The 27577-nt window shown below is 37.2% G+C and overlaps 1 protein-coding gene across 6 annotated transcripts in view; it reads right to left on the reverse strand.

Annotated features, from left to right (window-relative positions):
* The window catches only part of ANKIB1 (ankyrin repeat and IBR domain containing 1), a 159015-nt gene that overhangs the window by 38068 nt on the left and 93370 nt on the right, over positions 1 to 27577 (reverse strand). For all 6 annotated transcript variants that reach the window (XM_060020553.1, XM_060020550.1, XM_060020556.1 and 3 more), the window contains 4 exons: positions 16143 to 16325; positions 11210 to 11327; positions 4293 to 4501; positions 3031 to 3119 (listed from right to left, as the gene is read on the reverse strand). In XM_060020553.1, coding sequence (XP_059876536.1) covers positions 3031 to 3119; positions 4293 to 4501; positions 11210 to 11327; positions 16143 to 16325 — 599 coding nt within the window. The remainder of the gene's footprint in view (positions 1 to 3030; positions 3120 to 4292; positions 4502 to 11209; positions 11328 to 16142; positions 16326 to 27577) is intronic.

Raw genomic sequence — 27577 nt, forward strand, 5'->3', positions numbered from 1 at the left:
CAGTTTGCCCAGTACCATTTATTGAAGGGGTCATCTCTTCTCCATCGTATATTCTTGCCTCTTTTGTTGCAGATTAATTGCCCATATAAGTGTGGGTTCATTTTTGGGCTCTCTATTCTGTTCCATTGATCTGTGTCTGTTTTTGTGCCAGTACCATACTGTTTTGATAACTGCAGCTTTGTAGTAAAGTTTAAAATCAGGGAGTGTGACAACTCTAGCTTTGTTCTTTTTTCTCAAGACTGCTTTGGCTATGAAGGGTCTTTTGTATGTCCATACAAATTTTAGAATTATTTGTTCTAGTTATGTGAAAAACGTCCTCAACAATTTTTAAAAGTGTAAAGGGATGTTGAGACTAAAAGTTTGAGAACAGCTAACTGCAGAGTTCCTTTTTTCACATAGCAGGATTCTCTTCCTTTTAGCTATGAATAGGTTCCCTGTAAAGTTAGATATAATTTACCTTAATACTTATAGTCCCCTGTCAAAGTGCACAACGTACTTAGACATAGTTACTATATAATGATGTTTTTGAATTTTATGTATTCTAAATACATCAGAGCAGGTTTAACTATCTCTGGGGAATTAAATGACAGAACTGAGAAGACCTCACTGAAGAAAGGATCATCTCTCTGTGAGCCAGTCTACTAATTTTCAGCAACATAGAATTTCTCACTAAATTTAAAAGCAGAACATAGAGTTGATGAATGTTAGTAAAAGAGAGAAACCTGGGGCAAACTTTACCTATATTTTTATCTTGTAGGTCAGGTTCACAGATTATATCGTAAGTTCCCACTGTTTATTATCAAGCTTAGTAAGATGGTAATAACTAACATTTACTGAGTGGTTACTATATGCCAGGCCCTGTTCTAAGCATTTTCCATATATTAAGCCATTTAACAACAATCCTATAAAGTACTCACCACTGTCACCATTTTATAGTTTAGGAAATTGAGGCACAGGAAGGTTACCACTTAGTAAATCAACAACTAATCAGTAGCAGGAAGGATATTCTAGGCTGGGTAGAAAATAGTAATTTGTCTTTCATTTAAGCCCTTGGCATAGATGCTTCAAAGCATCTGTATAGACTGATGAGATAAGGGGGTAGAGAAGAGTAAGATAAATTAAGATGTTTTCAAAACTATCTAGGGACCTTTAAAAATTCTTCCTTGCTTCTTAGACTGAAGAGTTTTTCTATATGCCCATGAAAGGACTGCAATTAATTTTAAAATGGTTTTATTCACATACGAGTCACTCAATCTGGTACTTGTTTTACTGATGCTTGATTTGACAAGAACTACCTGGTAGGAGAGAGGAGGAATATCCTAGGTAGGCTGATAAGGTACCATGGAAAACAATAATTAGATCTTTCAAATTTAAATCTTACCATTAAGTATGGGAGATGGTTCCTGTGATAGGAGTTTGGAGAGGAAGGTCAAGGAAGTTCAAGAAAATTCAAGTAAATCCCTTAGAGGGGTTCAATTTTCACAGAGAAATCAACATCAACAGTAACAAACTTGGTAGAACCCAGATAATACTGCCTAATATAATACAGTTGACAATTTTAAGCTAAATAAAGTACTAAACCTGTGGAAGATTTTCTGTGCTCAGAACCAGCTCAAAGTTTGCTTTGTGTTGTGAGTTCTGACCTCTGCCAATTAATTTATCTGTATCAGCTGCACTGATTTGATCCCATCTAATTAGATTCAGAGTAGAGTCTAATCTATGTTTTAAAAAGAACAACCAGATATTCTTACTTATTCTGATTTTTTTTAAAGCAGATTATTTTTCCCTTCCAAATAAATAATATAAATATAATATACAAATCCATTTATACAAATATAAATCCAAATATAATCTTCCCTTATATCCCAATTTGGAAAACAGATAAAGAAAATGTACTCAAATGAAACCACAGTGACAGAAAGAAGATCAGTGGTTGCCTACAGATGGGAGGTGGAGGGTGGTGGTGGAAGGATAAGAAGGAGGCAGAAAGAGAAGGGTGGGAGGGATTTCAAGGAGAAATGAGGAAACTTTTGGGGGTAATGGATATATGCATTATCTTGATTGTCATAATGGTTTCATGGGTATATATGTATGTCAAAGCTTACTGAATTATTTATTTTGAATATGTGTTTTAGTGTATGCTATCCATACCACGACAAAGTTATTAAAAAAAAAACAACAGAAAATTTCCTCAGGTTCTTGCTCTTTCACGCAACATGGTATTCCCTAGTTCCCTATACTTGGTTCCTAGTATTCTACGAAAAAGAACAGTTTGAAAACTTTTTCCTTAAATATTAGTGATATGCTTTGCTGAGGTCATAATCATTAGATTTACGTGTCTCCAGAGATAACCTGATAATGTATTGCTCATTATATTGATCTTCTTCATTTAGTTTATAAACCTCTCTCAAAAAGTACAACATTAGAGCAACATTAATGGATGGTGAGAAAGTATAAATCTTGGCAAGGTAATGGGAAGGAGAACAGAGATAAACATGAGGAGGAAAATAAAATTTCAGTTTGTAATATAGACCAACCATGCTTAGCAGAGACATCTAACTTTGAATTGATTAAAAAGGAATTTTAAGCGTCCATATTCTTACAGATTTCCAAGGCTATCTGCTTGTCACAAAAAGTTCAGAGAAAGCGTAAAAACAAATGCTTAAACAATCTTGGGATATAAGAAACTGATCCTTGATATTGAGGTGCAGCCTTAAAATTTACAATAGATGAGAAAACTTATTTACCTACATCTGCTTTGTTCCCCAAAGTACCTTACATTAAGCAAAATAACCTTAATTACTAAATTAAATAATTTTACTAAATTAAATAATTTTACTAAATTAATAGATAGGAAGATGTCAAAATAAAAACAGAATTCTTCTTTAGTAGTAAAATATAACACATTTGAGTGTAACTCTGAAACCAATATAAATAATCCATATCATTAAATACCGAAAGCAAGCAATTTTATTGCCAAATCAGAGTGCTATCATGCAGTAAGAAATACTAAGCTGCACATATACTCACGACTCCCAACATCCTCTACAAAAGTCATGTCCACAGGGCATATCCACTGGGTCTTCAAATACAGAAATACTGCACATACAAATGTCACACTGGAAGTGAAGAAGAAAATGATTTAAACAAAGTCATACCTTGGAGATAGAACATCTCTTTGTTCATTAGCTTATAGCAAAAATACTAGCATAGTAATTATAAACAGTGTTTCAAAGTTATAAGGGAAATTAAAGTTAGTGTGCCTACCTTTGACTAAATAACAAATATCATGCTTATCTCATTATAAATTATTGTGGGATTTAAATGTTTTAATGCAAAAGTGAAATTCTTAAATTCCAAACGTATGTGTTAAATTAGCCAGCAACTATTTGTTTGGAAAAGGAAATACAAGGAACAAATCATTGCAATCTATTCAAGTCAAGATCAAATTGCTCCTTGCAAAATAACCACTTCAATATCATGTCCTTCACCCTATACGCACCCCAGAAAATCTACAAAAACGGAGTAACTCTGTTTTTTCAATACAGCAACTCAGGATATTCAGAGGAGCAATTTAAGGATTTCTACCCAGGGAACCATGCTACAAAGCTGTGTATCTTCTAAACAATAACTACCTTTATAATGTTACAGATGTGAATTACAGAAGTAAGATTCTGTTTTCCAAGAAGGCCCAGATAAAATCTGGAGTGCATTCATATTTATAACATATTTTGTGTGGCTGAATTATTCGAGAAACATAAAAAGTTCCTGTAACAGTACACCAATGGTTTGCCAATTAAAAATGCACACAATGGCAGTACTGTTTCTCAATAAAAAGCAAATATTTATTTTGGAAATGTATCCAGATGACAAACTCCAGAAGTTTTACTGAAACAAATACATAATCATCAACATATGATAAATGTCTTCAGAAAAATATAAAAATATTTTCATATCTTTGGGTTTCAGGTGCCTATCACAAACTCAACTTTTAATATTTCAGTATGGTGTGCTCAAAATTTTAAGCAATTGGAGATTTTAAGTGAAAATATTGTAGATGGTTTTCCCAAATTCTCTTATGTTTTGTTTTAAAAGAGAAAAAGAAACCCCTTTTGCTTTTCAATCTGTAATTCAGAGATCTCAAAAATAGTCTGTGATAATAAATATTTACCAAAGCATGAAATAATTGAACCTTTTAAGTAGGGTATAGGATTCAATTACAAGAATTATGACTAGAGGTTCCATGAAACAATATTAAAACTATGGGAAGTACACGGAATACTAAACCATACCAAACTGGTGTCCAAATCCCCAGGAGATAAACTTATTTCATCTGGAGACGTGATGGAAGAACGTGTAGTCCTTGGAGTTCTTGGAGAAGGGAGTGTGTCCCAGGCATTATACCCACTTGGTGGTGGAGTTGGCATTTGAACACCTGATCGTTGGCAGCAGTTCTCTGGGTTGGACATCCAAGCTTCAAGTAATTTCTCCCTGTCCCAATCTTTAAGAAAAATAGAATCGATATCTCTCAAATAACAGAGAAAATACGGTGATGTTTTAAGAGCTTCATAATAACAAAAGAGAATAAGTTAGAGAGATATAGGTCATCTATGGAAAAAAAACTATTTGTATCAAAATAGTAATCGCAAATGAATGTTTATGATTTTATATCCATTCATATTTTTAAACAGAATTTAAAGTTTTATAATTTATCATGGCTTACAACCATGTCAATATCTAATAATATGGTCAAAATTTTCAGTCATTTCTACTAATAATCAAAAGTGGTGGCTCACATGTCATTGGAATTTACTAAATTTTTATAGGTATAGGTTTGATTAGGCCATTTTACTTTTTCAAGAATAATATGTAACTTCACAATTGGCCTCACTGCTGTCAAGTTGTAAAATGATTACACAGCTAACTATAAGCATGTCAAAATGCCAACAAGTCCTAAAACTCATTTGATAAACAGCTTGAAAGCAGAAGGAACTTCTGAAGAGATTATGATTATAAAGTTTTAGTGAATTTGATATAAATTGCACATTAAGTGAGACTGATTCTGACTTAACTAAAAAAAGGTTACCTTCCTAGTACAAACACTTTAAAAATAGTCAAGGGAAGTATTTATAAGTCCAGAGCCATAAAAACCTAACCCATTCAAAACAATAAACTGATATAGCCAATGATTTTCCCAGGTGTTTTATATATATATTTCATTTACTCCTCCCAACAAACTTTTCAATCATTATTGAGGTGAAGAAACCAAGACTCAGGGAAATTACACAACTTGCCCAGGCTCACACAGATATGAAGGATTTGAAACAAATTTCTGTGAATCCAAAGCCTGTGTTCTTTCCACTGCAGCCCAATAAAGCATAGGGTCAAAAGTAATATGAGTCAATTATTTACCATGGGCCCATTCTATATCATTTTACAAATCAAATACAAATAACTGTGAAAACTTTCTATATAAGACTTTTTCAACCATATGAAGTCAATATATTTGGTGGTTTACCAGGATAATTATGATTCAGACATGCAATGAAGATACAGTGTGTTTCCATATGTGCAAAGGCACAGAAATATAATGGAGAGACATGAGCAGCTCTGTAAAGTTACAGTATACTATATTGTGGTTTGGGGAGATGGAAGATAAGATTGAAAACAGGAGTCATTACAAAAGAAGAAAAATCCAACAACTGAAAAACACTGCACATGAGTGCATTCTAGGAAATGTTGCTAAATGGACCTGAGTGTTTTGATAGGACATTACAGGCATACCTTGGAGATATTGCAAGTTTGGTTCTAGACCACTGCAATAAAGCAAATATAAAGCAAGTTATACAAATTTTTTGGTTTCCCAGTGCATATAAAGGTTATGTTTACACTACATTGTTTTTTTAGCTATAATGCTATTACACACTTAACAGACTATAGTACCTTAATTAAAACACTTTATTGCTAAAAAACACTAACCATCATCTGACAATGTAGGGTTGCCACAAATGTTCAAATTGTAAAAAATGCAATATCTGCAAAGCACAATAAAGCAAAGTGCAATAAAATGAGGTATACTCGTACTTACTTAAAAAGTTAAAACTTTCTTAGAACAATATTATTTTTCAAATCTCCACTACAATACTTTTTCATAAATGGAGAAAAGAACTACTATAATTTATATACACACATATTAAATTAAATTCTAGTCTTATCTGCTACAAATATTTTCCAGCACAATTCCTGCTTGGATTCTATCATATCATTCATTTAGCAAACATTTATTGAATGTCTTTTATGTGCCATATACTATGTCAAGCTGTAGGGACATAACAGGAGGAAAAAACAGGCATAATTCCTGCTTTCATGGAACTTAGAGTCTAGCAGGGAGAAAGACATTAAGTAAAATCAACACATTAAAAAAAATTATCACTGTCAGAAGCACCATTAAGAAGAGGTAGAGACTCCCATTCAGGAAGCTCATGGCTTAGAGTGGACATCCGAAGGATGAGTGGGAGCTAACTCGGTAAAAGGAAGAGGGAAAGACATTCTAGACAGATGGTACATAGCATGCTAAAAGGCCTTATGGTAGGAGAAAAGGTAGCATCCTTGTGAAATTAAAAAAGTTAATGTAGCTGGAGCATGGAGACCAGAGGGGAAGCACTGTGTGAGTGAGGCTGAAAACAGGCAGGGACTAGGCCATGTAGAACTTTTTAATAATACTCCTATCATCAGTTTAGAAGTGACAGAAAGCCAGTGAAAACTGGGCTTAGGGTTAGGAAGAACAGGTTGTCACAGTTAGATCTGAAAAGATCATTCTGACTACAGTATGGAATAACAAAGAAATTGGATAGGGTGAGAGTGGAGGGAAAGGTAGACTAGAAAGGAGGCTACTGGGAAATACCAGTGAGAGATTATGGTAGCCAAGGCCATGGCTGGCTGCGGTGGAGATGAAGAGAAAGGAAGAAGTTAAGATCGGGGACGTGAGACTGAAAATTTGGTAACAATGGGATATAGGGTCTGAGGGAGAGGAAATGTCAAAGTTGTTGTCCCAGGTCTTCCACATTGGTTGGTTGGTGCTGCCATCTATGTAAATAGGGAATACCAGAGACTCAGGTACAGGTTTAAAAGCATGATTTTAATTTTAGACATGATGAGATTAAGGGGCTTTTGAGATATCCTAGAGGTGCTTTCAAATCGGCAGTTATATATAAGTGTACAGAGCTCAGAAGTCTAGTTTTAGAAGGAGAAATCTGTATCTATGGAAGCCGTGGGAGAAGATGTCATTTCCTAGGAAGAGAGTAGAGTGAGAGGAGGTGTGGAATACCGATGTTTAAGTACCTATAGAAGTGATGAGTCTCCAAAGGAGATTTAAAAAATACTTCAGTATACATTTACTCTAAGGACAAGCAAACTAGCCTTGGTCTCATATTTTAAAAAACAGGTAAGTAAATTTTACTTATTTTCTCATTAGGTAGCTTTGAACTATATAAGTTACTTTTATTACTGAGGAAATGCTCAGAAAATGACCTTTGTATTCTTAACAGAGTCATCCTTAAAATTCAATTACTACTTAGTAAATACTGCCAAACATTTCTGTCTTCTGTCTTCAACCTCATTACTTTGGGACTAAATTTGACAGTAGATAACATAATACTTAAATCTATTTTCCTGTGGAAAGCTGAATGAATGTTACCAAGGATACAATCTATAAATCTAACAAATAGTTCAGTTTAATAGCTCTGAAACAGAGCCCATCCGGATTTTGACAGCAATTAGTATAAACTGCAGCTCTGTGCACTGTCTTTTTTATTCACTAGCATGGTTTATCTCTGAAAATCTTATTTGATTATCAAAATATCACTGATATTACCTAAACAATATAGAAGAGATGTCCATCTGAAAACCTGCATTAGCCTCTATTATATGCCTTAATAGGAGACTGAAATATAGAACTCTTAAGTTATCAAAAAAGTTATCACAGAATAGACAAAGGTCAAGTAATAAAATTCAGTTAGATATCAGGTTATTAGAATTGACCCTACTATATAAAAGAAGTAATTTAGGGAAATATCAATGGAATGAAAATGGAGGTGATCATTTAAAAATACTTGATGACACAATGTGTAAACACCAGAGAAGAAAATCTTTGTTTTAATTACAATAAAATTACTAGTTAAGTTAGCCTTAGATTCTATATAATATTGTAAGTTAGAATTATGATATATTATATAATTTAGCTGAATGTAGATACCTGTGGCAGAAATGGCCATAAGTACTACACAACAGTTCTACAGAGTAGAACTATTGCTTGCAGTTAAGTGTGACCATGTGACTGAATTCTGGTCAGTGGAATAGGTGCAGGAGTGATTTATGCCACTTCCAGGACTGGGTCAAAAAACTTCCCACACCTATTTCTCCACACTTTTTCCTTTCTGATTGGTTGTCTGGAATGGAGATAATCCAGGCAACCTCAGAAGCTACTTTGTTAATATGGCAGAGTCTCAGTCAGTCCAAGTAACTGTGTGGAGCACAGCCCCTGTCCCATTCCTAACACTTTAGACTATTATGATTAATAAATGTTTACTGGGCTTCCCTGGTGGTGCAGTGGTTGAGAGTCCACCTGCCGATGCAGGGGACACGGGTTCATGCCCCGGTCCGGGAAGATCCCACATGCCGCGGAGCGGCTGGGCCCGTGAGCAATGGCCGCTGAGCCTGCACATCTGGAGCCTGTGTTCCACAACGGGAGAGGCCACACAGTGAGAGGCCTGCATACCACAAAATAAATAAATAAATGTTTACTGTGTTTGACTCGATACTTTCATTTCAGCAGCCAGCCTACCCTAACTAATACAACTGTCACGTTATAGCTCCTCACAGATGAATAGCTTCCACTTTTATGCCAGCTCTATGTTATATTTAAATGCACTCTCTTTATTTGAAAGCTCAAGCAAAGGACGGGGTGCTGTGAACCTCACACAAAAGAAAAACAATTTAAGGTATCTGGTATTTCTTTACAAGTTTTTACGAATGTTAAGTATTATTACTAAGAGGAAAATATTTTATCTTTAAATTCTAAGATTTTAAAAACTATTCTGAATTTCTCAATGTTGTTTTTGAAACCAGGTCTAAATTTTTTTCCCAAAGGATTTACTTCAAAATTTTAAAAGATGGCAATGGAGAAAAATAGTTTTATAATAAAAAGATGGATTTAAAAATATATAAATAACATTTCAGATATATTATCTATTCATTTTGTAACTATGATCTGAGGGCTTAAGGGATGCCAGATATTGTGGAAACAAAAAACAATAAAAAGCTGTCCTCTAAGAGCTCCCAGGCTCATGTAGAAGAAAAGCAAACAAAGAGATTATTACAATATTGTATTCTAAGTGTACGACACATAACATGCACAGGATATAATGGGAAGAGACAGGAAGGCTCTCAGTGAATACTTGGGAACACATAAGCAGAAAAGGTTTCCTGGAAGAGTGATTAATAAGGACAAGCAGGAGTGGGTAAATAAATGGGAAAATTAACAGCCCAGGTAAAGAAGCCTGGGTCATGAAGGTCTACTAAAGAGCTGGGATATTTTAAGTCTGTGGAGAGCCAGTGAAGGGTTTTTCAGCAGGGGAGTTACATGCTCAAAATTTTAAAATGCAATATAAAAAATGAATAAGGATGAAGAGGAATGGCAACAGCGGAGACTACAATTTAGATGAAAAATAATGACAACCTGAATTTAAGTCAGTGGCAGTGAGAATGGAAAAAGCTAGGGAGGATGGGGAGAGGATGAGAGATATTTAGGAAGAGGAATGATAAGACTGTGGCCAAATGTAATAGAGATGAAGAAGGAAAGTATGACTTCCCAGTTTCTAGTTAGGGTGATTAAATTAATGTGGCAGTCCATTTATCAAGACAGTGGGAGAAATGATGAGTTCAGGTGTGGACACCCTTAGGTTGAGGAGAAAATGTTAAAAAGGCATTTAGAAATAAAGCCTTGAATACTTTATTAAGGTCAGGTGGTAGATATATTCTTTATTATTTAGGTGGTTTTTGAAACCCTTGGTTTCATGAGATAAATGTGCACAGCAATGTTTCTCAGAAAACGGTCTACTTTGCAAGGCTTGTTTACAACACACGTTTTTATGCTGCATCCCTCACCTAAAGACTTAGACTCTCTGGAAGTCGACCTAGGAATCTCTGGTTAGTTTCCCAGGCTATCCTTATTTATACTAAAATATAGAGCCACAGAACTCTGGGAAATATCAATAATGAAGTTAGTGATTCTGGATGGTTATACACCAAATTATTCACAGAGCTGATCAAAGGATGATGGAATGCAGTTTTAAATTTTCTTCTGATCAAAACGTTATATAAAAGTTTTTGGAAGTTGACATTCTATTTTAGGATAGATGGTACAGATTTATAGTTAAAACAGACCAGTATGCCTCAAAATTACTGGATGAGAATAGCCATTTACCTTTCTATCTTTAAAAAGCATTTCTAAATCAGAAAAAACCTCTTTGAAATAAGCCAAAATGTCAATTATCAAGTGTGCAATGAGAGGGTCCAACTCAGCATGTAACAACTCCCAGAATGGCTATGCTAAGTATCACAGAGAACTTAAAATAAGCTGAGCACTTTTCCTAAGTAAATCTGGTAATGTCCTCAAAAAAATAAAAACAAACAAAAAACCTCACCTTAAAAGAATAGCATATTCCTGCCTTGACTCTCTAAATTTCTCTTTGTGCATTTCATGGTGAGAAACAGCTTTTACATAAAATAAATACAACTGACAATACTGATAACACAACTGTTAGTTAACTTTATTTAATTGACTTTAGTAAAAATTAATGTTAAAACCAGGACTAGGACTATGGATTCCAACTCTCAACCCTGCTTGAATCAGATACATTTCTAAAATTAGACAATCTATAAGTTGATTTAGTAGCTCAATTTTTAAAAGAAATTTCCTGTTTCTCTCTACAATTTGTAGCTAGTTTATACTTCAAAATACAAAATGTTAAAAAAAAAATACAAAATGTTATGAGGATGCTGAGTACTGCAGTAACTACTGCACAAAAATGAACTTAGGCTTGTTTAGCAAACTATTTTGTTTTATATTAAAACATTAAAATAGCCACCTTTTAACTCTGAAAAGTTTCAAAAGGCACTCGTGTTATCAGAAGCACATTTCTTTCATTACCATGAGCTCGAAGTAAAGCTTCAGCAGTAAATAGTGGAGCCTGGAGCATGTCTGCTGTTTCCACAATAAGCATATCTTTCAATCTACGAAGATCCTGAGGTCTTAATCCTTCATATGGCTTTAAAAAGAAGAAAAACAAAGTTAAATTGGCTATTATACTATTAGGAAGTTCTAAATGCCTATAAATAAATATATATGATTATCATTTATTTAACCTTCCAGTTCCAGTTTGGCAATGAAGTTAAAAAGGCTCTGTATGTTCCACTATCATGGACTTCAAACTACTCTCTCACAAGTCTTTTTTAAGATGGAAAGTGGATGCCTAGTCTCATGTACCTTATCATTCTAAAACAAAAGAATCATACTATAATGACAAAACCATCTTACTTCATAGTTTTAAAAATCTGAATAATACAAAAATGAATTAGAAATAAAAATCTATAATCCCACCACTGAGCAATGGTCATGATTAAAGTTCTCAAGTATTTTTATCCAGTCTTTTCTTTTTGCAAATCAATTGTGTGTGAATATATCAATATATGTTTTCACTTAGACTCACTTTTAATCACTGAACCACCAACATTTACACTTATTAAGATACAATCTGGATTGCTAGTGGGATTATATGATACCTATTAATTAATTTGGAGAGAAGTGATTATGACATACTATTCAACTTCTTATCATAAATGTATTCTCTCTGTTTATTCAAGTGTTAATGCTTCTTAGTTTTCTTCATAAAGGTACTGTATCATTTCAGTTTTCTTCATGAAGGTACTGTTTTTAAAATTCTTTTGTTATCCTTTATACTTTTTTTTCTTTGCATTTAACAGCAAACATACAAGGAATAAAATCACAAATGTCTCACTATTCAGAAATTTATAAAAGCTAAAATAACCTGTGACATGTTTTCCCCATTACATTTCCCTAATTTTCCCCATCCTTGCTTACAGCAATCACTATCATGAATTTAATTTGTAGCTATCATAATATTATGGCATAACATTAAATATATCGCTAAGCAACTTGCTTTTATTTTTATTCAGTACTGTGTTTTTATTATTAATAATGATACACATATCTAGTTCAATCCTTTAAACAGATGTAACCAGCTTACTGCAGTAAGCATAGAACTAAAGACCATAACTTAAAAAGCAGTAGAAATTCTCAAATACTTATCAGAATAACAACCATTGAGGAAGTCCTTTGGTAACATCCAGAGAGTTCTGGGCAGTCAGTAAGCCCTATCCCTTACAGCTGATTTATAGATATTTTAAAACTAGATATTATCTTTATTTCTTGCTTTGTTTTTTTGATTATCATGGAAACCATTTCATCAATTCTTACTTAACCCCATATGGTGGGAACTCTATTCACCAGGGGTAATTTCTCTCAGTTGATGTATGTTTCCTGATCCTAAGATGTCTTCTGGCAGGGAAGCATATACAAGCAATGAGTGTAGTAATGACAGGAAAGACTGACAAACTTGACTGCAAAAGAAACTGCCAAGGTTTAAACATAAAAAGTGTGTTGCTTTTAATATATAAGGAATTTGTGACAATCAGTAAATTTAAAATGTCAAAAGTTATAAAAACACAAACATCCTTAAGTATACAAACTCTTTACCTAACAAACTGGCCAAGGTTTGGAAAAAAACAAAAACACCCCTCAATATTGGTAAGGTTGCAGTGAGATGGCCCACTGATGTACTGTGGGTAAAAACAGAAATTGGATTATCATTTAATGACTAAGCATCACGTATCACGTATCATGAGCCTTTAAAATACTGATCTTGTGACTCAATAACTTTACTTATAGGAATCTATCCTAAGGTCTAATCACAATGTGAACAAAACTGGTCAACTGCAATGTTACTTTTAAAAGTGACAAAATGCAAGGAACCCAAATATACTTTCAGGGAGTTATAGGACATCTACATGTTAGAGTAGTTAGCAGTCATTCAAAATGTTTTCCATGATGAGTCTGTGAATATCAAAAAATGTTAAGGAAAAAAAAAACTACAGGATGTAAAATGTACAATATCATCACACTGATGAAAAATGGAAGGCAAAATGTTACAAGTATTATTTATAAGTGGTAGAATAATGAATATTTTAAATTTTCATTCTGCTTCTTCTTATAAAAGGAGTGTTTGGCTGAAAAAACTTTAATTAAAAAATTAAAGAACTTCCCTGGTGGTCCAGTGGTTAAGACTCCACGCTTCCAATGCAGGGGGCGCGGGTCTGATCCCTGGTCAGGGAACTAAGATCCCACATGCCACTCAGCACGGCCACAAAAAGAAGAAAAATTAAAGAAAAATCACTGGGGATGTTAAAAAGCTTTAAACAGGGGCAGAGCACGCACTCAATCAGTCTGCAGTGTTACTCTTTTTACAAATGATAGTAAAAACTTAATGCTGAATACATTTCATATCATACTGTATTAATAGTCTACTACACCTATATATGCATTCAGCTATACTGCCATGAATCTCTACATATTACAGGTATCCTACAACCTTAAGTAGAAAAAGAAATAAAAATTTAACCTAAACTATTCTATATAGGGATTAACTAAAAAAGGAAAAAGGGGAAATTTAACCCAACTATCCTTTAAAAAGTGCCCCCAAATCATCATATACAGTTTGCTTTTAAGCTAATTTATGAACCATACTTTGTCCTGCAAAAATCTACCAAATCCTTTAATGATTAAATTTGTAGTACTCATTCCAGTTAGAATTTATACACTATATATAACATTGCTTCTAGAAACTGTGTTCCAAGTTCAGATTTGGGACTCCAGGTATCTTTCCTGCCTCAGCAATGAAAATCAATATTTCCTGATATTCCCAGTGGTGGCAACTGTTTATTTCCTGGTATATTTCCTAAATGTTCTTTTTCAGATTAGCCATCATTCTACCTAATTTATGTTGAACCAAATAAAATTTTACTTTAGATACATTAAGAAAGGAATAATATTGATATAAAGCAATCTGTATAGATTCTTTTTTTTTAATGCACAGTTTAAAACCTAAATAGGTTACAATGGAAGAAAAATAGTCCTTGAAGGAGAAAGACATACTCCCTTCATGAACATGTAACATATTCACTCTGAATTTCTGCAGTGGAACTATAACTAGGCCATGTGATGCATTTCAATACATTGCTCAGTTCCAAGCGGGCAGTACCCCTTTCTTCTGCAGGAGGGATTAAGATGAAGGTGCCTTTCTCTTTCCTGCTGCAAAGATAAACTGCTTCTTTTTCAGATTAACACAAACCAGCAATAACCTTCAAAGCAGTCCAATACTGATACAAAGAAAGAAAAAGAAAACTAATTTAAAGAGGAATGGCAAATAAAAGTGCCTAAACACATACAAATAATAGTTATATAAGTCCTCTCAGAATCAAGTTAGCACTGAATACTGAAGAATCAGAATCGTTTTTAGAGGAAAAAATTTACTGTGTCTTATAATAATGTCTTTATTTAAGAAATATTTATGGATGCCCACTGTGCATGCAGTGTGTTAGACACTGAAAATATTCTGCTAAATAAGGCAGTTATGGTTCTGGCCCTCATAAAGTTGACAATCTAATAAAAGAGAAAGGCAGTAAACAAGTAAACTATAAAAATATATAAACAAAATAATTATAGCATGTGATAAGTGCTACAAAAAATAAATAGGGTATATGGTAAAGAATAATGGAAGGAGAGGGGTCTACTTCAGAAAGAATGGTCTAAGACTGCCTCTCTGCAGAACTGATATAGTCAAGAGAAAACTTGGGAGATGATTTTAGACATAAGGAACAGGAAATGCAAAAGCTTTAGTATAGTCTAGGTGCTACAATTAGAGCAAAGTGTGCCAGTGAGATGATGTTGGAGAGGTAAATAGTGGCGAGACCATATAAGGTCTTATATCTGAGCAAATAGTTTGGATTTTATTCTAAGTGCTATGAAAAGTCACTCTACGGTTTAAGTGATATGATCTAATTTAAGTTTAAAAGGCACTCTGGCTACTGTGCACAAAATGGATTCTAAGGGGACGAGAACAGAAGGAAAGAGACCAGTAAGGAAACTACTATAGTAGTTCGGATGAGAAGTGAAGGTGGAGAGGACCTAGGGAGGTAGGAGTAGAGAATGGGAGGAGTAAATGGATTTAGGTTACAACCTTGGAGGTAAATTGACAGAATTCCCAGACTGCTTGGATGTGAGGAATCGAGAATGCTTGCCACATTTATGCTTGAGTGGATGGAGGTAATGTTTACTGAGACAAGGAAGACTTAAAGGAAAACCAGAAAGCAATGTCACTGAAGCCAAGGGAAGAGTGTTTCACTAAGGGAGTGGTTAATTATGTCAAGTGGTACTGAAGAATTCAAGTAAGAAAAGCACCTACTGGATTTGGCAGCACAGTGACTCTTGATGTCCACATCAGTGCAGTTCCATCAGAGTAGAAGGGAAGAAAGTCACACTGCAATGGGCTGAAGAGTGAAGGGAAGGTGAGGAAGTTGGTATGTATAGACAGCTCCTAAGTTTTGTTTTTCTCATATGAAGATCAGAGATATGGGGCTACAAGTGAAGGGGGACAGGGACAGGGCTGGGGAAGAGTGGTCAATGGAGAGGTTGTTTTGTTTTTTAAGATGGGAGTTACCAAAGCATGTTTGTTGATAAGAGCAATCCAGAAGACAGGCAGAGACTGAAGTACAGGACTGGAGTCTTGGAGTCAGCATCTCTATTTATATGTAATTAAACATACTTACATATGCTAAAGGATAGACACCACCTCCAGGTTTTCTAGATGTATTTTCATACTTATGGCTATGTAGATCACAGGATATTTAGCACATTGCAAAGAAGACCACACAAACTGGGTTTTAAAGAAGAAAAAAATAAAATTTAATATAAAATCCATATAATTTTTTTATTAAAAAAAACTTACCTCTCGTTTGTCTAATGCAGCATATTCAGCTTCTATTTCTTCAGCTTCAGGATCTCGTGAGAATACCATTTGAGATTCCAGATTGAGGGCCAAATCTTTGTGGTGTTGCTTTTCAGCACAATCACAAGGAGTATCTTTATTCTCATTCTCAGCAAACAAGTCTCCTCCATGTTTTACTAAAAGCTAAAAAAGATTTTTTCAAAAACTTTCAACTACAGGACTTCCCTAGTGGCACAGTGGTTAAGAATCCGCCTGCCAATGCAGGGGACACGGGTTCAAGCCCTGGTCCGGGAAGATCCCACATGCCGCGGAGCAACTAAGCCTGTGCGCCACAACTACTGAGCCTGTGCTCTAGGGCCCTTGAGCCACAACTACTGAAGCCGGCGCACCTAGAGCCCCTGCTCTCCAACAAGAGAAGCCACCTCGATGAGAAGCCCGTGCACCGCAAGGAAGAGTGGCCCCCACTCGCCACAACTAGAGAAAGCCCGCACGCAGCAACGAAGACCAAATGCAGCCAAAAATAAATAAATAAATTTATTAAAAAAAAAGGAAAAAACCTTGCAACTATAGACTTAAATGACAAGTTATTTCATGCTGCCTATTAGAAAAATTTTAATAAAGTAAGCACAACAAAAATTCAACAGTATGTATCTGAAATGACAATAAAAGTTATTTAGATACCAGTGGCTTCTAATTTTAAGATTAGCAATTCTTGCTTATTAGCGTTAAGATGACTTCCTTTTGAGGCTTCCCTGGTGGCGCAGTGGTTAAGAATCTGCCTGTCAATGCAAGGGACACGGGTTCGAGCCCTGGCCCAGGGAGATCCCACATGCCGCAGAGTAACTGAGCCCGTGCACCACAACTACTGAGCCTGCGCTCTAGAGCCCGCGAGCCACAGCTACTGAGCCCGCGTGCCACAACTACTGAAGCCCGCGCCTAGAGCCCGTGCTCCCAACAAGAGAAGCCACCGCAATGAGAAGCCCTCACACCGCAACGAAGAGTAGTCCCTGCTTGCTGTAACCAGAGAAAGCCCACGCACAGCAACGAAGACCCAACGCAGCCAAAAATAAAAATAAATAATGAAATAAATTTATTAAAAAAAAAAAAAGATGACTTCCTTTGGTTAAAAACAACAACAAACCAATTTCTTAAACTTTACAAAGAAATTCTTAAGCATTCTGTCCAAAGTTTACTTAAAAATCAATAATTTTATAGTCATTCAATGCTCTAAATTTTATACATTTCTATAAATCTTTCTTAAAAAAGAAGGACACAGCCAATACTGTTACTTTAACCACTAATACCTGGATGTCCTGACAAGGTGGACAAAAGTTTTCATTTGTATCATTCATTATCCAGCTAAACGCTGAAATAAAATTCGGTTGAGCAAATCACTGAAGCAAAACTGTTTTCAATATTCCTCCAAATAAGCAATGAGAGCAAAACTGTTTTCAATATTCCTCAAAATAAGCAATGGGAATAGCTACTGATAGCCAAGTTGGGAAGATACTCTATCAAATCTCTTGATATTTAAAGGTAGGATTTCGCCCAAGGAAATCCCACTTTTAAAATTACATGGAATAGGGACTTGTCTTGTGCACTACTGAGGTTTCTGCTGGTTTTGCAGAAGTTAAATATGTTGTTATTAAGGGCTATAGGTTCAAGTTTCCCCAGTATGTCTGCAGAGACATTAACAAGGACATGAATACCATGAAGGCCATAATCTAGGACAACCCTAAAGGACAGCCTGACAATTAGTCATGGAGCTGATTCTTTTATAGAATTCAGTCACAACCATAACAACACAGTAACAGCCACCATTTATTGTTTTCTAAGTGCTAAGCACTATGCTGGGACTTCAAATACATATTCTTACTTAATATTAACAACCCCAAGTAGCAGGGATATTATAATGTTTCAGAAGAGTTAAACAAGTTGACCGAAGTTACTCAACTAATAAGCAGTAGAACTGGGATTCAGACACAAGTTTGACCAAGTTCTTAACCATGACTGGACATTGTACTGACCCAAAGAATAGGCTGATCACAAAATAAAGAAGTCAAATGTATTCCGGGCCCACCATAAAGTTCTGGCCAGATCTTATTTATGATCTAAATGTGAATACTTTTTAGAGATTTTCATTTTTTATGTGGGTTAATAAAAATGGTAGGTTCTTTTCATTTTCTTCCAAATAATTTTATCTCCTCTCCCTCCAACAAACACACGGATCTTCCTGTAAAGTTCTTTTATTGCTTTTGGAACTGTCATCCTTAATCCTTATGGTTCCTCCACAGTCATCCCAAGAGGCCCTGATAAAATAAGGGACTTATACCAATGCCAGGCCTGGAAGCCATGGGCTAACTTGACAAGCCCAATGGATATGACTTAGGCTTCTTGCTCTAAGCCAAACGTATACCTCAGAGCTAAGATGGTTTAAAACATTTTTTAAGTTGTAAAAACAAGCAAACAAACAAACCAAGAAGAATATGAAACATAGACTTGTGGTCACAAAGCTTAAAATATTTACCCATTACATCTGGCCCTTTACAGAAAAAAAGTCTGTGAAGCAATAGCTCTCAGCAGTCACTGTTGCAGCCACCTTCTAGAGCCTGAAGGCAAGGTCATATCAGCTGCTATTTACCACCTGGAACCTTTTTAGTCTAAATGTGGTCCAGGGACACCAGGGGGTTTGTTAGAAATGCTGACTCTCAGGGCTACCACCCAAGCCCCTCCCACTCCAGGCCTCTAAATCAGAATCTGATTCTCATCTCCAGGAGATTCTTATGCACATTAAAGTTTGACAAGCAATGACCCTAGACTATGGCCTGTGTGGCATGGAAACTGACATATTTATATTACCTTCTCTGTTCAATACTGGCGACTTGTATTAAGTCCACAGACTTATCATACCTATTGCAGGGTCTGTTACTGTTTTCAGCCTTTCTGCTTCACTAACACAAAACAGACTATTTGCTTCTGGCTGCTACAGAACTGAGAGCTGACTTGACTCTATGGTTCTTTGATATTCAGAGTAGCAGAAAATGCACACTGGGATGGCTTTCAAAGCCATGACTTGATTTACTTCCACAACAGATACTACCACAGAAGAGATTCTAAATATTAGCAAACAAGATAAATCATCTTTAACTTAATCACCCTACTCTTTAGCAAAAGCAAAGACAAAATTTAAGAGGCTGTGCCATTCCAGAATATTGGTAAGAGGAACATTCCAGAGTATAGACTGCATTCCTTGGGGTTTAAAAACAAACAAACAAAAAAAGGATGTGTGAGAAGTCATTGTTGAGAGTCACTGTTGACTATTTTTAGAATTTGAGACTTCTTGCCTTGATTGGTAATTCGAAAGGAGTCCCCAGATGAGTCTGATGGGAGTGGGGTGAGGGGCCACAAAAACCTGTATCTCATTGCTGCAATTGGTACCTGGACAGAAACTCATAATCAGTGATGGAATGGAGGGTCCATGTTTACAGCATTTGTCTTGGCAAGGAAAATCAACGTATATGCTACCTTTGGCATAGAAGCTAGCTAGCTATCACCAGTACTGCCTGACATTGGAGGATTACTTTTTAAAAAAGAATTTTAGCATACTGAACTTTAGGGCCTAAGGCTGGAACACAAGAAAGCAGAAGATGTCAAGATATCTGTTAAACTTTTGCTGCATGAAGTCAGGTGTTTTGCTTTTATATAATAGGGTGTTACACGTGGTTCTGAAGAGGTAGTTTTTAAATGCTTCAACCAAAGCATTCTAAGTATCATTTTCTCCACTCTCAAGCAAGGAGAACTGAATATTTTATTCAAATGTTTTTTAGCCTATCTCAGACACTTGTTGGTACATACAGTTTTCTACCTTAAAAGAAACATACAATTATCACTATCTCAGCGCATCTGTTTATCGATTTTGCCTTCCTTTCTGTTCATAATCCCAGAGGAAGAGGGGAAGGCCAGCCCTTAGTTCATGACAAATCCCTTCCCACCCCTTTGATCCATCATCTAAATGGCTGGTTGATTCTGAACAAGTCATTTAACTTCTGTAAGTCTCAGTTTACCAGGTCCATCTATAAAATGAGGCTTACATAATCTTGAGAAAAAATGTAAAAAAAGATGATTCTTAGTCTCTTCTGGTTGTAAAATTACCATTTCCTCATCTGTTTCCTCTATGATCCTGAGCACTCCATTATTCCTTTCATCTTCACTCTCTGACTTTCTACTGGCTCCTGGTACAGGAGTCCCCTATCTTAATTCTGTTAGCCTTTTTGTCACTTCCCCAATACTTTACTTTCTCTCTTGGCCACATTTGTCAAATTAGTGACTGACACCCGCTGTCTCTCTACTTCCTCAGCAAATTACTCAATTTCTCCCAGCAATCTGACTTCTACTCTGCCCACTTGACTATAATATTCCTGAAAGTCATTAATACCTCTCAAATCCAACAGCCTTATCACTCTTGTAATTCCTTGCCCTTTCTGAAGCACATCAAATGACTGACTACCTCCTCTCCTTGAAATTCTTCTCTTGGCATCCTCGATAATGTATTATTTTGGTTCTCTTCTCTGCTTTTTTGGTTTTTGTTGTAGGCCACTTACTGTTCCCACTCCCTCTAAACAGAGGCATTCTCCAAGTTGATGCTGTGACTTTAATTCTGTAATTTTATCTATAAAGTCTTTTCCTTGGATTTCTCATCTATACCTTATCTTGCAGATAACATTTAATTCTAAATCTATATTCATTACTCCCAGTTAGTTCTAATCTTCAATAGCCTTCAATAGCCTGAATACCATTTCATGTGGATAATCTAAGACCTCAATCTCCTTCTAAATGAAAACGCAAGATATTCTCCCTTCCTTCTAACCAATTCCTTCACCTCATCTCACTTAATTTTTTTCTTCTTTTTACTACTAAAGTGTAGTTGACATACAACACCTCATCTCATTTTTAAAATATCTGTCAATTGTTAGCAGCGTTCAAAGTGAACTAGGTTCAAAACCATCCTCAGTTTACTTAAAAATAAAGTTAATTTATTTTACTCTAATTATAGATATGATAGCAGATTGTTACAGAAAATGCAAAAAAATCAAAGAGAGAAAATTATATTATCTAAAGATAGCTCAACATTGTTAATATTAACATTTTAAAGTCTCCATCATTTTAAACTTTTCTCTCCCTTACTTTCTTGTATCAACTGACCAAGTCACCTAAATGCATCTGCCTCATTCTTTCCGTTTCTAATAGCACCATACAAATCCAGGCCCTTTATCAGTTCACAGCAGAATTAATGCAATAAGATTCTAACTCCTGTCACTCCCTCTAGTACACTGGTTTTCAACCTTGGCTGAACACTAGAATCATCTGGAGAAGTTTAATATACTAGTGTCTGGGGGTCCACTCTCAGAAATTCCAATTTTATCGATTTGAGATATGGTCTACACTATGGGATTTTTTGTGCAGACATGGTTACAACCACTGTTTCAGCACAAAGGTTTCCAAATTGTTTATGAATCATCTAGGTAATCTGATAGTCATATTAGGGTGATCTAGAGTGGGGATTAAATATATGAACTCTTTACAGGTGATTCCATTCTATGTCCCACAGACTACTGCTCTAAGCCAAGGATTCTCAAACTTTAATGTGAGTATGAATGAATCACCTTGGGGTTCTTGTTAAACTACAAATTCAGACTCAGCTGATCTGAGATGAGGCCTGAGATTCTGCATTCCCAACAAGTACCCAAATTCATGCCAATGCCAGTCTGAGGACCACTGTCTGGGTAGCAAGGCTTTAAGAACCACTCCTTTAGAAGTCCCCCCTTTCAACTCTATTCTACATTACAACCATTAGGCTAATCTTACTATATTTGCTTTCATAATAGCACTCCACCAGTCAAAAAATTTAAATGGCTCAATTTTCTATAAATAAATCCAAAATTCTTGGCATTAGTATTTCTACTTAGTATGGCTTCTATCTTCATTTTAAGTCATCTGTCTTATCAAACCTCTGCAAAATACTTCAATCTGCATTTGTTTGAGACCTAGAACAGTGCTTCTCAAACTATAACATGCAAACGAATAACCAGTAAAACTTGCTTAAAGCATTCCTGGAGTCTACCCCCAGAGATTCTGATTTGGAATCTGGAAGTCTGTGGGGCACAAGAATTTGTATTTATAACAAGCTCCCAGGCGTTACTGATGTACAAAATGTGCTGAGGGCCACATTTTGAGTAGCCTCCTCCAAATACTTAAACTGAAATCTCATCCACTCAAATATTACTACTACCCATGAAATCTTCTGGGCTAAGTAAAATTTAAATGATGTCTCCTTCCCTTCAATGCCTGTAACAGTTAATGCCTAAATAATTAATAGCTCTTAGCATCATAATGTTTTGGATGCAATAATAAAATCATAACTTTCTTGATTAAAAATTAGAAAACTGAGGCCCAGAAACAGGCAAAGTTACTCAGTTGCTGAGCTGAGACTACAATTTCTGTATTCTTTTTACAGTTTTAAAACCCCAGGTGCTAAAAACACAATATAATTAAGTAAAGCTCTTCAGTATGATTTGTGAATGATTTTTTTGGCTTTTCAATGAAGTGTGAAATACTCTGATAGCTGCCAAAGTGTCAAATAGCCCCTGTAGCTGTAAATGGAAGTGTGATTTATGACCTTTGGTTTTCTAGTGACCTTTATTTGATCTAACAATGAGCAGCTACACTTAAAACTTTGAATAAGCAAGTGGAACAAGGATGCATAGGAAATATCTAAAGATAACACTCATTTTAAAAAATGCTTTTCACAAAGAGCTGAAGCACTATCAAACACAACCACCACCTCTGTCACATCAACCAGTTCTTGAATCACTGTGACGGGTGAAGCACCAATATAAATAAAATGAGGCCTAATGACTAGGCTTGATCTAGGGAAGTCCGCAAAGGGGAAGAAAAATCACTAAACTTTTAATTGGGCCTTGCTAATAGACCTAACACATCATTCCTCTCCAAAGTCCATCTCTATTCCAAAGTGGAAAAACAAAAACTCAGCAACCAAGACAAAAGTGTGTTTTTTATAGTATTAAATTCTTGTAAAATTTATATTTTAATGGGGCTCCATTTTTGTACACTGGGCATCCATTACATAGTATTTTTTAAGTTCTTTGTATACTTAAAGCATACAGGACTTGCTACATATTGATAACGTTATTTTACATATTTAAAATAAGCTTCTATAGTGTGGAGTCATCTTTGGTTTCCTCTCCCAATCTTTGCATAATGCAGGGGTCCACTGCAAACTAAGGCCTGTGAGCCAAATCTAGCCTGCTGCCTGTTCCTGTATAGCCCACAAACTAAAAACTATTTTTACATTTAAAAATGGTTGAAAGGAATCAAAAGATTATTTCGTGATATGTGAAAATTATAAGAAATTCAAGTGGGAATGTCCATAAACAAAGTTTTAATGGAACACTGCCATGCTCACTTATACACTGTCTATGGCTGCTTTCAGGATACTGTAGCATAGTTGAGCAGTTGCCTAAAATATATGGGCTTTCACAGAAAAAAGTTTGCTTACCCTTGAAATAATTCTTTGAAATATGAAAAAATTAAAATTAAAGGGGCTTTAATTATAGTTTGCCTTAATAAATGTTCAACATATAAGCATTTCTAATTTTCAAACAATTGCAGCCCACTCCTCTTTGTGTTACTTTTATCTCATAAATAATTTTGAATGATAAATATTTGTGAAACTCCAGATTTTCCTACTCAAGGAAGTTCTGAAAAATACAAAGTGAGGATCTGATATAAGCACCTGTTGTTAGAAGGTGGCCAACAGAGATAAAAAGAAGGGGCTGGCCAAAAGCGGCAAGGAAGAGTTCTGTTCTGCAAATGAGTGGCATAAGTTTGCCGCAAAAACAAAACAAAACAAAACAAAAACAGTCCCAAGGTAAATCCAGGTATCAAGACTAGATATGGGGATAACGGTAGCATCATTAATAGGAATAAGGCAGTCAAGAGGAGGAACTGGTAGAGAAGACTGAGTACAGTTTTGGAAACAATGAATTTGAGAGACTGTTGGAACGTCCACTGTCAACTAGGCAGCAATATAACATAAGAAACTTCAGGGCTAGATATTCCATATATATATATGTATATGTATATACATATATATAAAAATGTATATATATGTATATACATATATATATAAAATATTTAGCCACTGATACTGTCACACCTGCAAGTTCCCAAAAGAACTCTATGATTAAGATGTTTTTAATCCAGCCCTGCACCAATGGCTTCGCAATTCCACATCTCCAATTTATTAATCAAACACCATTTGTGAGGCAATGTCACGGGCCCCATTGGTGTTTCTCCATTTGAATGGTTGCTGAATATTTACCTATGCTTTGACAACCTCCACTGATGTGGAATGAGAGAAAAAAAACACAACCACCTTCTCTCCCCAGTACAAACTCACACTCAGTGTGGATAATCACAAAGCCTCCACAGGTTAACAGATGAAAAGAAATGGGCAGTCAACACAAACAACGAGCCCTCTTTGTGGTGTCAAGGCAGCAGGTGGGGGAGGGAGGAGAGAGGAGATGATCCCCCTCTCCTGGTTGAAGGCATCACTGAAAAGTACAGGGAAGGGGCCAGCTGTGTCGAGAGGGAGGATGCTAAGAACCTGGTCATCTAGGTGCATGTTCCCCAAAGTCACAGGTCAGGAGTCCTTAGCACACTGCTGCAGAGGGATCTGCCTTTGATGGCTCAGAACCGGCATGATCTCTTTTACATTAATTGCGTGTGTGTGCGTTGTGTGTGTGCATGCGTGCACGTGTGTGTTTGAGGGTGAGGTTTTAAGACTAATCCACGGGATGAATTTTTTCATTCAAATAGAATGGTCTGTGGTGGACCCAAGATTATACAGCAGGAAGATAAAGGCATTTAGCTCTGAACCCTAATATTGTCTCTGCTCCCCACTCTCCTACAAGAATTCCACCTTCTGCTCATCTGACCCAGCCTCATGGGGGCTTGGCTGGGAAGTGTGGAGCGAGGGGGAGGGGAATGGGATCACACACCCTCAGCCAGCAACTGGTATGCCTGCACACAACAGTGCTCTAGACATACGTGCTGCATGAACGAATTTGTGACTTGGTCACTGACCTCTTCTCGTCACTTTTTAGCAACTTTCCCAAAGGGAGAGCAAAGCCTTCTCATCCCACTCTTCCCTTCTCCCCAGCATGGAAATGCCTTGGAATTTCTGCCCTTGCGTCAGGATAGAGGTGGGATGCTCAGAGGTGGGGACTCCTGGCTACCTGCCCCAGGCTGCTCTGGCCTTAGCTGGTCCTGGGGTGGAGGCCACCAGGGAACTGTGAGTGTGAGGAGGTCAACTTCAGCTCCTCAAAACATGGGAGTCTCCCGTCCCCAAGAGACCTTCTCAATCTTTGGGACTGTTGGGCTGTGAACTCGTCAAGAGAGGTATATGGTCCAGCTCCTGACTCAAGACCCCTGCTTGAGCAGCTGGATGAGGAGGGACAGCAGATATGCCTAATGGAACCAGCCACAGAGGAAGCGCAAAGTGGCGTTTCACCCAGGAACACAGTCAAAACACGCAGGCAGGCGGGTAAGCAGTGTGAGGCAGCTCATCAGGCATGGTTTAATTTCTTCTTGGCGATGCCTTCTGCTTTATTTTCAATACAATCAGGACAAGGTGTATCCAGAAGTCACCCTACCACCTGGTACCTGGTGCAGCATCACTTGAGGTCTATTACAATGCAGCTTAGTGCCCACTCGAGCACCCCTGAGGCCCCCCACAAGGCAGCATGCATCGGTTTCTGATGTCTGTTAGGGGCAGTCTGGCCCACATGGGCCCGAAGCCAGCATAGTCTGCAAGTGACAGTGCCCAGAGCACAGAGACAGGCAGGAGGCCCATATGTGAATGTGGGATTTGGGAGAAGAGCAACAGGAGGCCTTCTGCCAGCCCCTCATGTTAGCTCAAATACCTCAAACTCAATAATCACAGTCCATCTTTCCTCCTCTCCCTGGATTATTTCCTTAGTCTCGCCCCTCCTCCAGAACATCAGAAGAACTTTCTGCACTTGAGCTTGACTTGAGGGAAGGAGAGAATTTCGATTAGCAAAGAGGACAGGTGAGGGTGTGGTGATTAAAGGTGAAGGCCCCTGCCCTCTGCTCCTGAATCACCCCTCTCCTGGTGGAGGGAGGGGGTAGAAAGAGTGGGTTCTGGCCAGGAACCATTCACCAAGTAGCTGGAAACATCTGCCCTGAGCAGGTCCACCTAGGGCTCTACAGAGGGTGCAGCGAGCATGGTCTGGCACCCCCAGTTTGTGCCACCCCAAGTGCCTGCTGGGGGAGGACAGGGCAGAGAATGCCATCTGGACACAGGCTCTCTCTCACCCCCTGATCTTCTCAGGTGACTGTCAGGTCAGAGAGCCCCCCTCTTCAGATAATACAGCTCAGGTGAAAGAGGCTTAGGTGGGTCTCCATGGTAACCACCAATCAGGAACTGGGCCGCCTCCAGGGTTCAACAGAGGAACTGTGGTTCCAGCCTCTGGGACACACACACACACACACACCACAAACACCAGTCACACACACACACCACAAACACCAGTCCAGGGTGCATCCCTTTTCTGGCCTATGTTTTTATCTCTCAGCACAACTTCTGAGAGATAGAAAGAGAGGCAAAAGCATGAGGCAGCAGCCAGCAGCACAAGAGAAAAAGGAGGGAGGCGTTTAGATTCAGTCTTCCCTCTACCCTGTCCTCCTGTGGCTGCTGAACCTCCTGCATTTCCCTGAAGAGATCCAGACACTCTCTTCTCCCAGACTAGGAAGCAGAAAACAGGACCCCCGCGGGACCTTTCACCTGCACAGAGCTGGACCTCAGAAATCCCTGGTCCGGGAAGATCCCACATGCCAGGGAGCGGCTAGGCCCGTGCACTGCGGCTGCTGAGCCTGTGCTCTAGAGCTGGCGAGCCACAGCTACTGAAGCCTGTGCGCCTGGAGCCCATGCTCTGCAGGGGGAGAGGCCACCGCAGCAAGGGTCCCAGGCCCCCCCACACACAGCGGGCAGCGATGGGGGGTGTCCCCCACTCACCGCAACTAAAGAAAGCCTGCCCACAGCAACAAAGACCCAATGCAGCCAAAAATAAATAAAATAAATAAATTAAAAAAAAAGATACTTTTATGTTATGTTCTGTGTGTGTATGTGTGCGTCCCTTTAGCTGACTATGGAACACAATTATTACAGAGAGAAGGGGAAGTTTTTAAACATTTCATTTATATGGTTCAAAATAATAAGCCATAGGAAAGTATGTGTTTAAATGCACATATGAAATTGTCTGCTGTTGACTTTATCAGCTCTGTCCTTAAATAAACACACAGAGAGAAAAACATCAACAACTAGAAAAGACGTA

Source organism: Delphinus delphis, chromosome 9 (genome assembly GCF_949987515.2).
Source record: "Delphinus delphis chromosome 9, mDelDel1.2, whole genome shotgun sequence".
Lineage (NCBI taxonomy): Eukaryota > Metazoa > Chordata > Mammalia > Artiodactyla > Delphinidae > Delphinus > Delphinus delphis.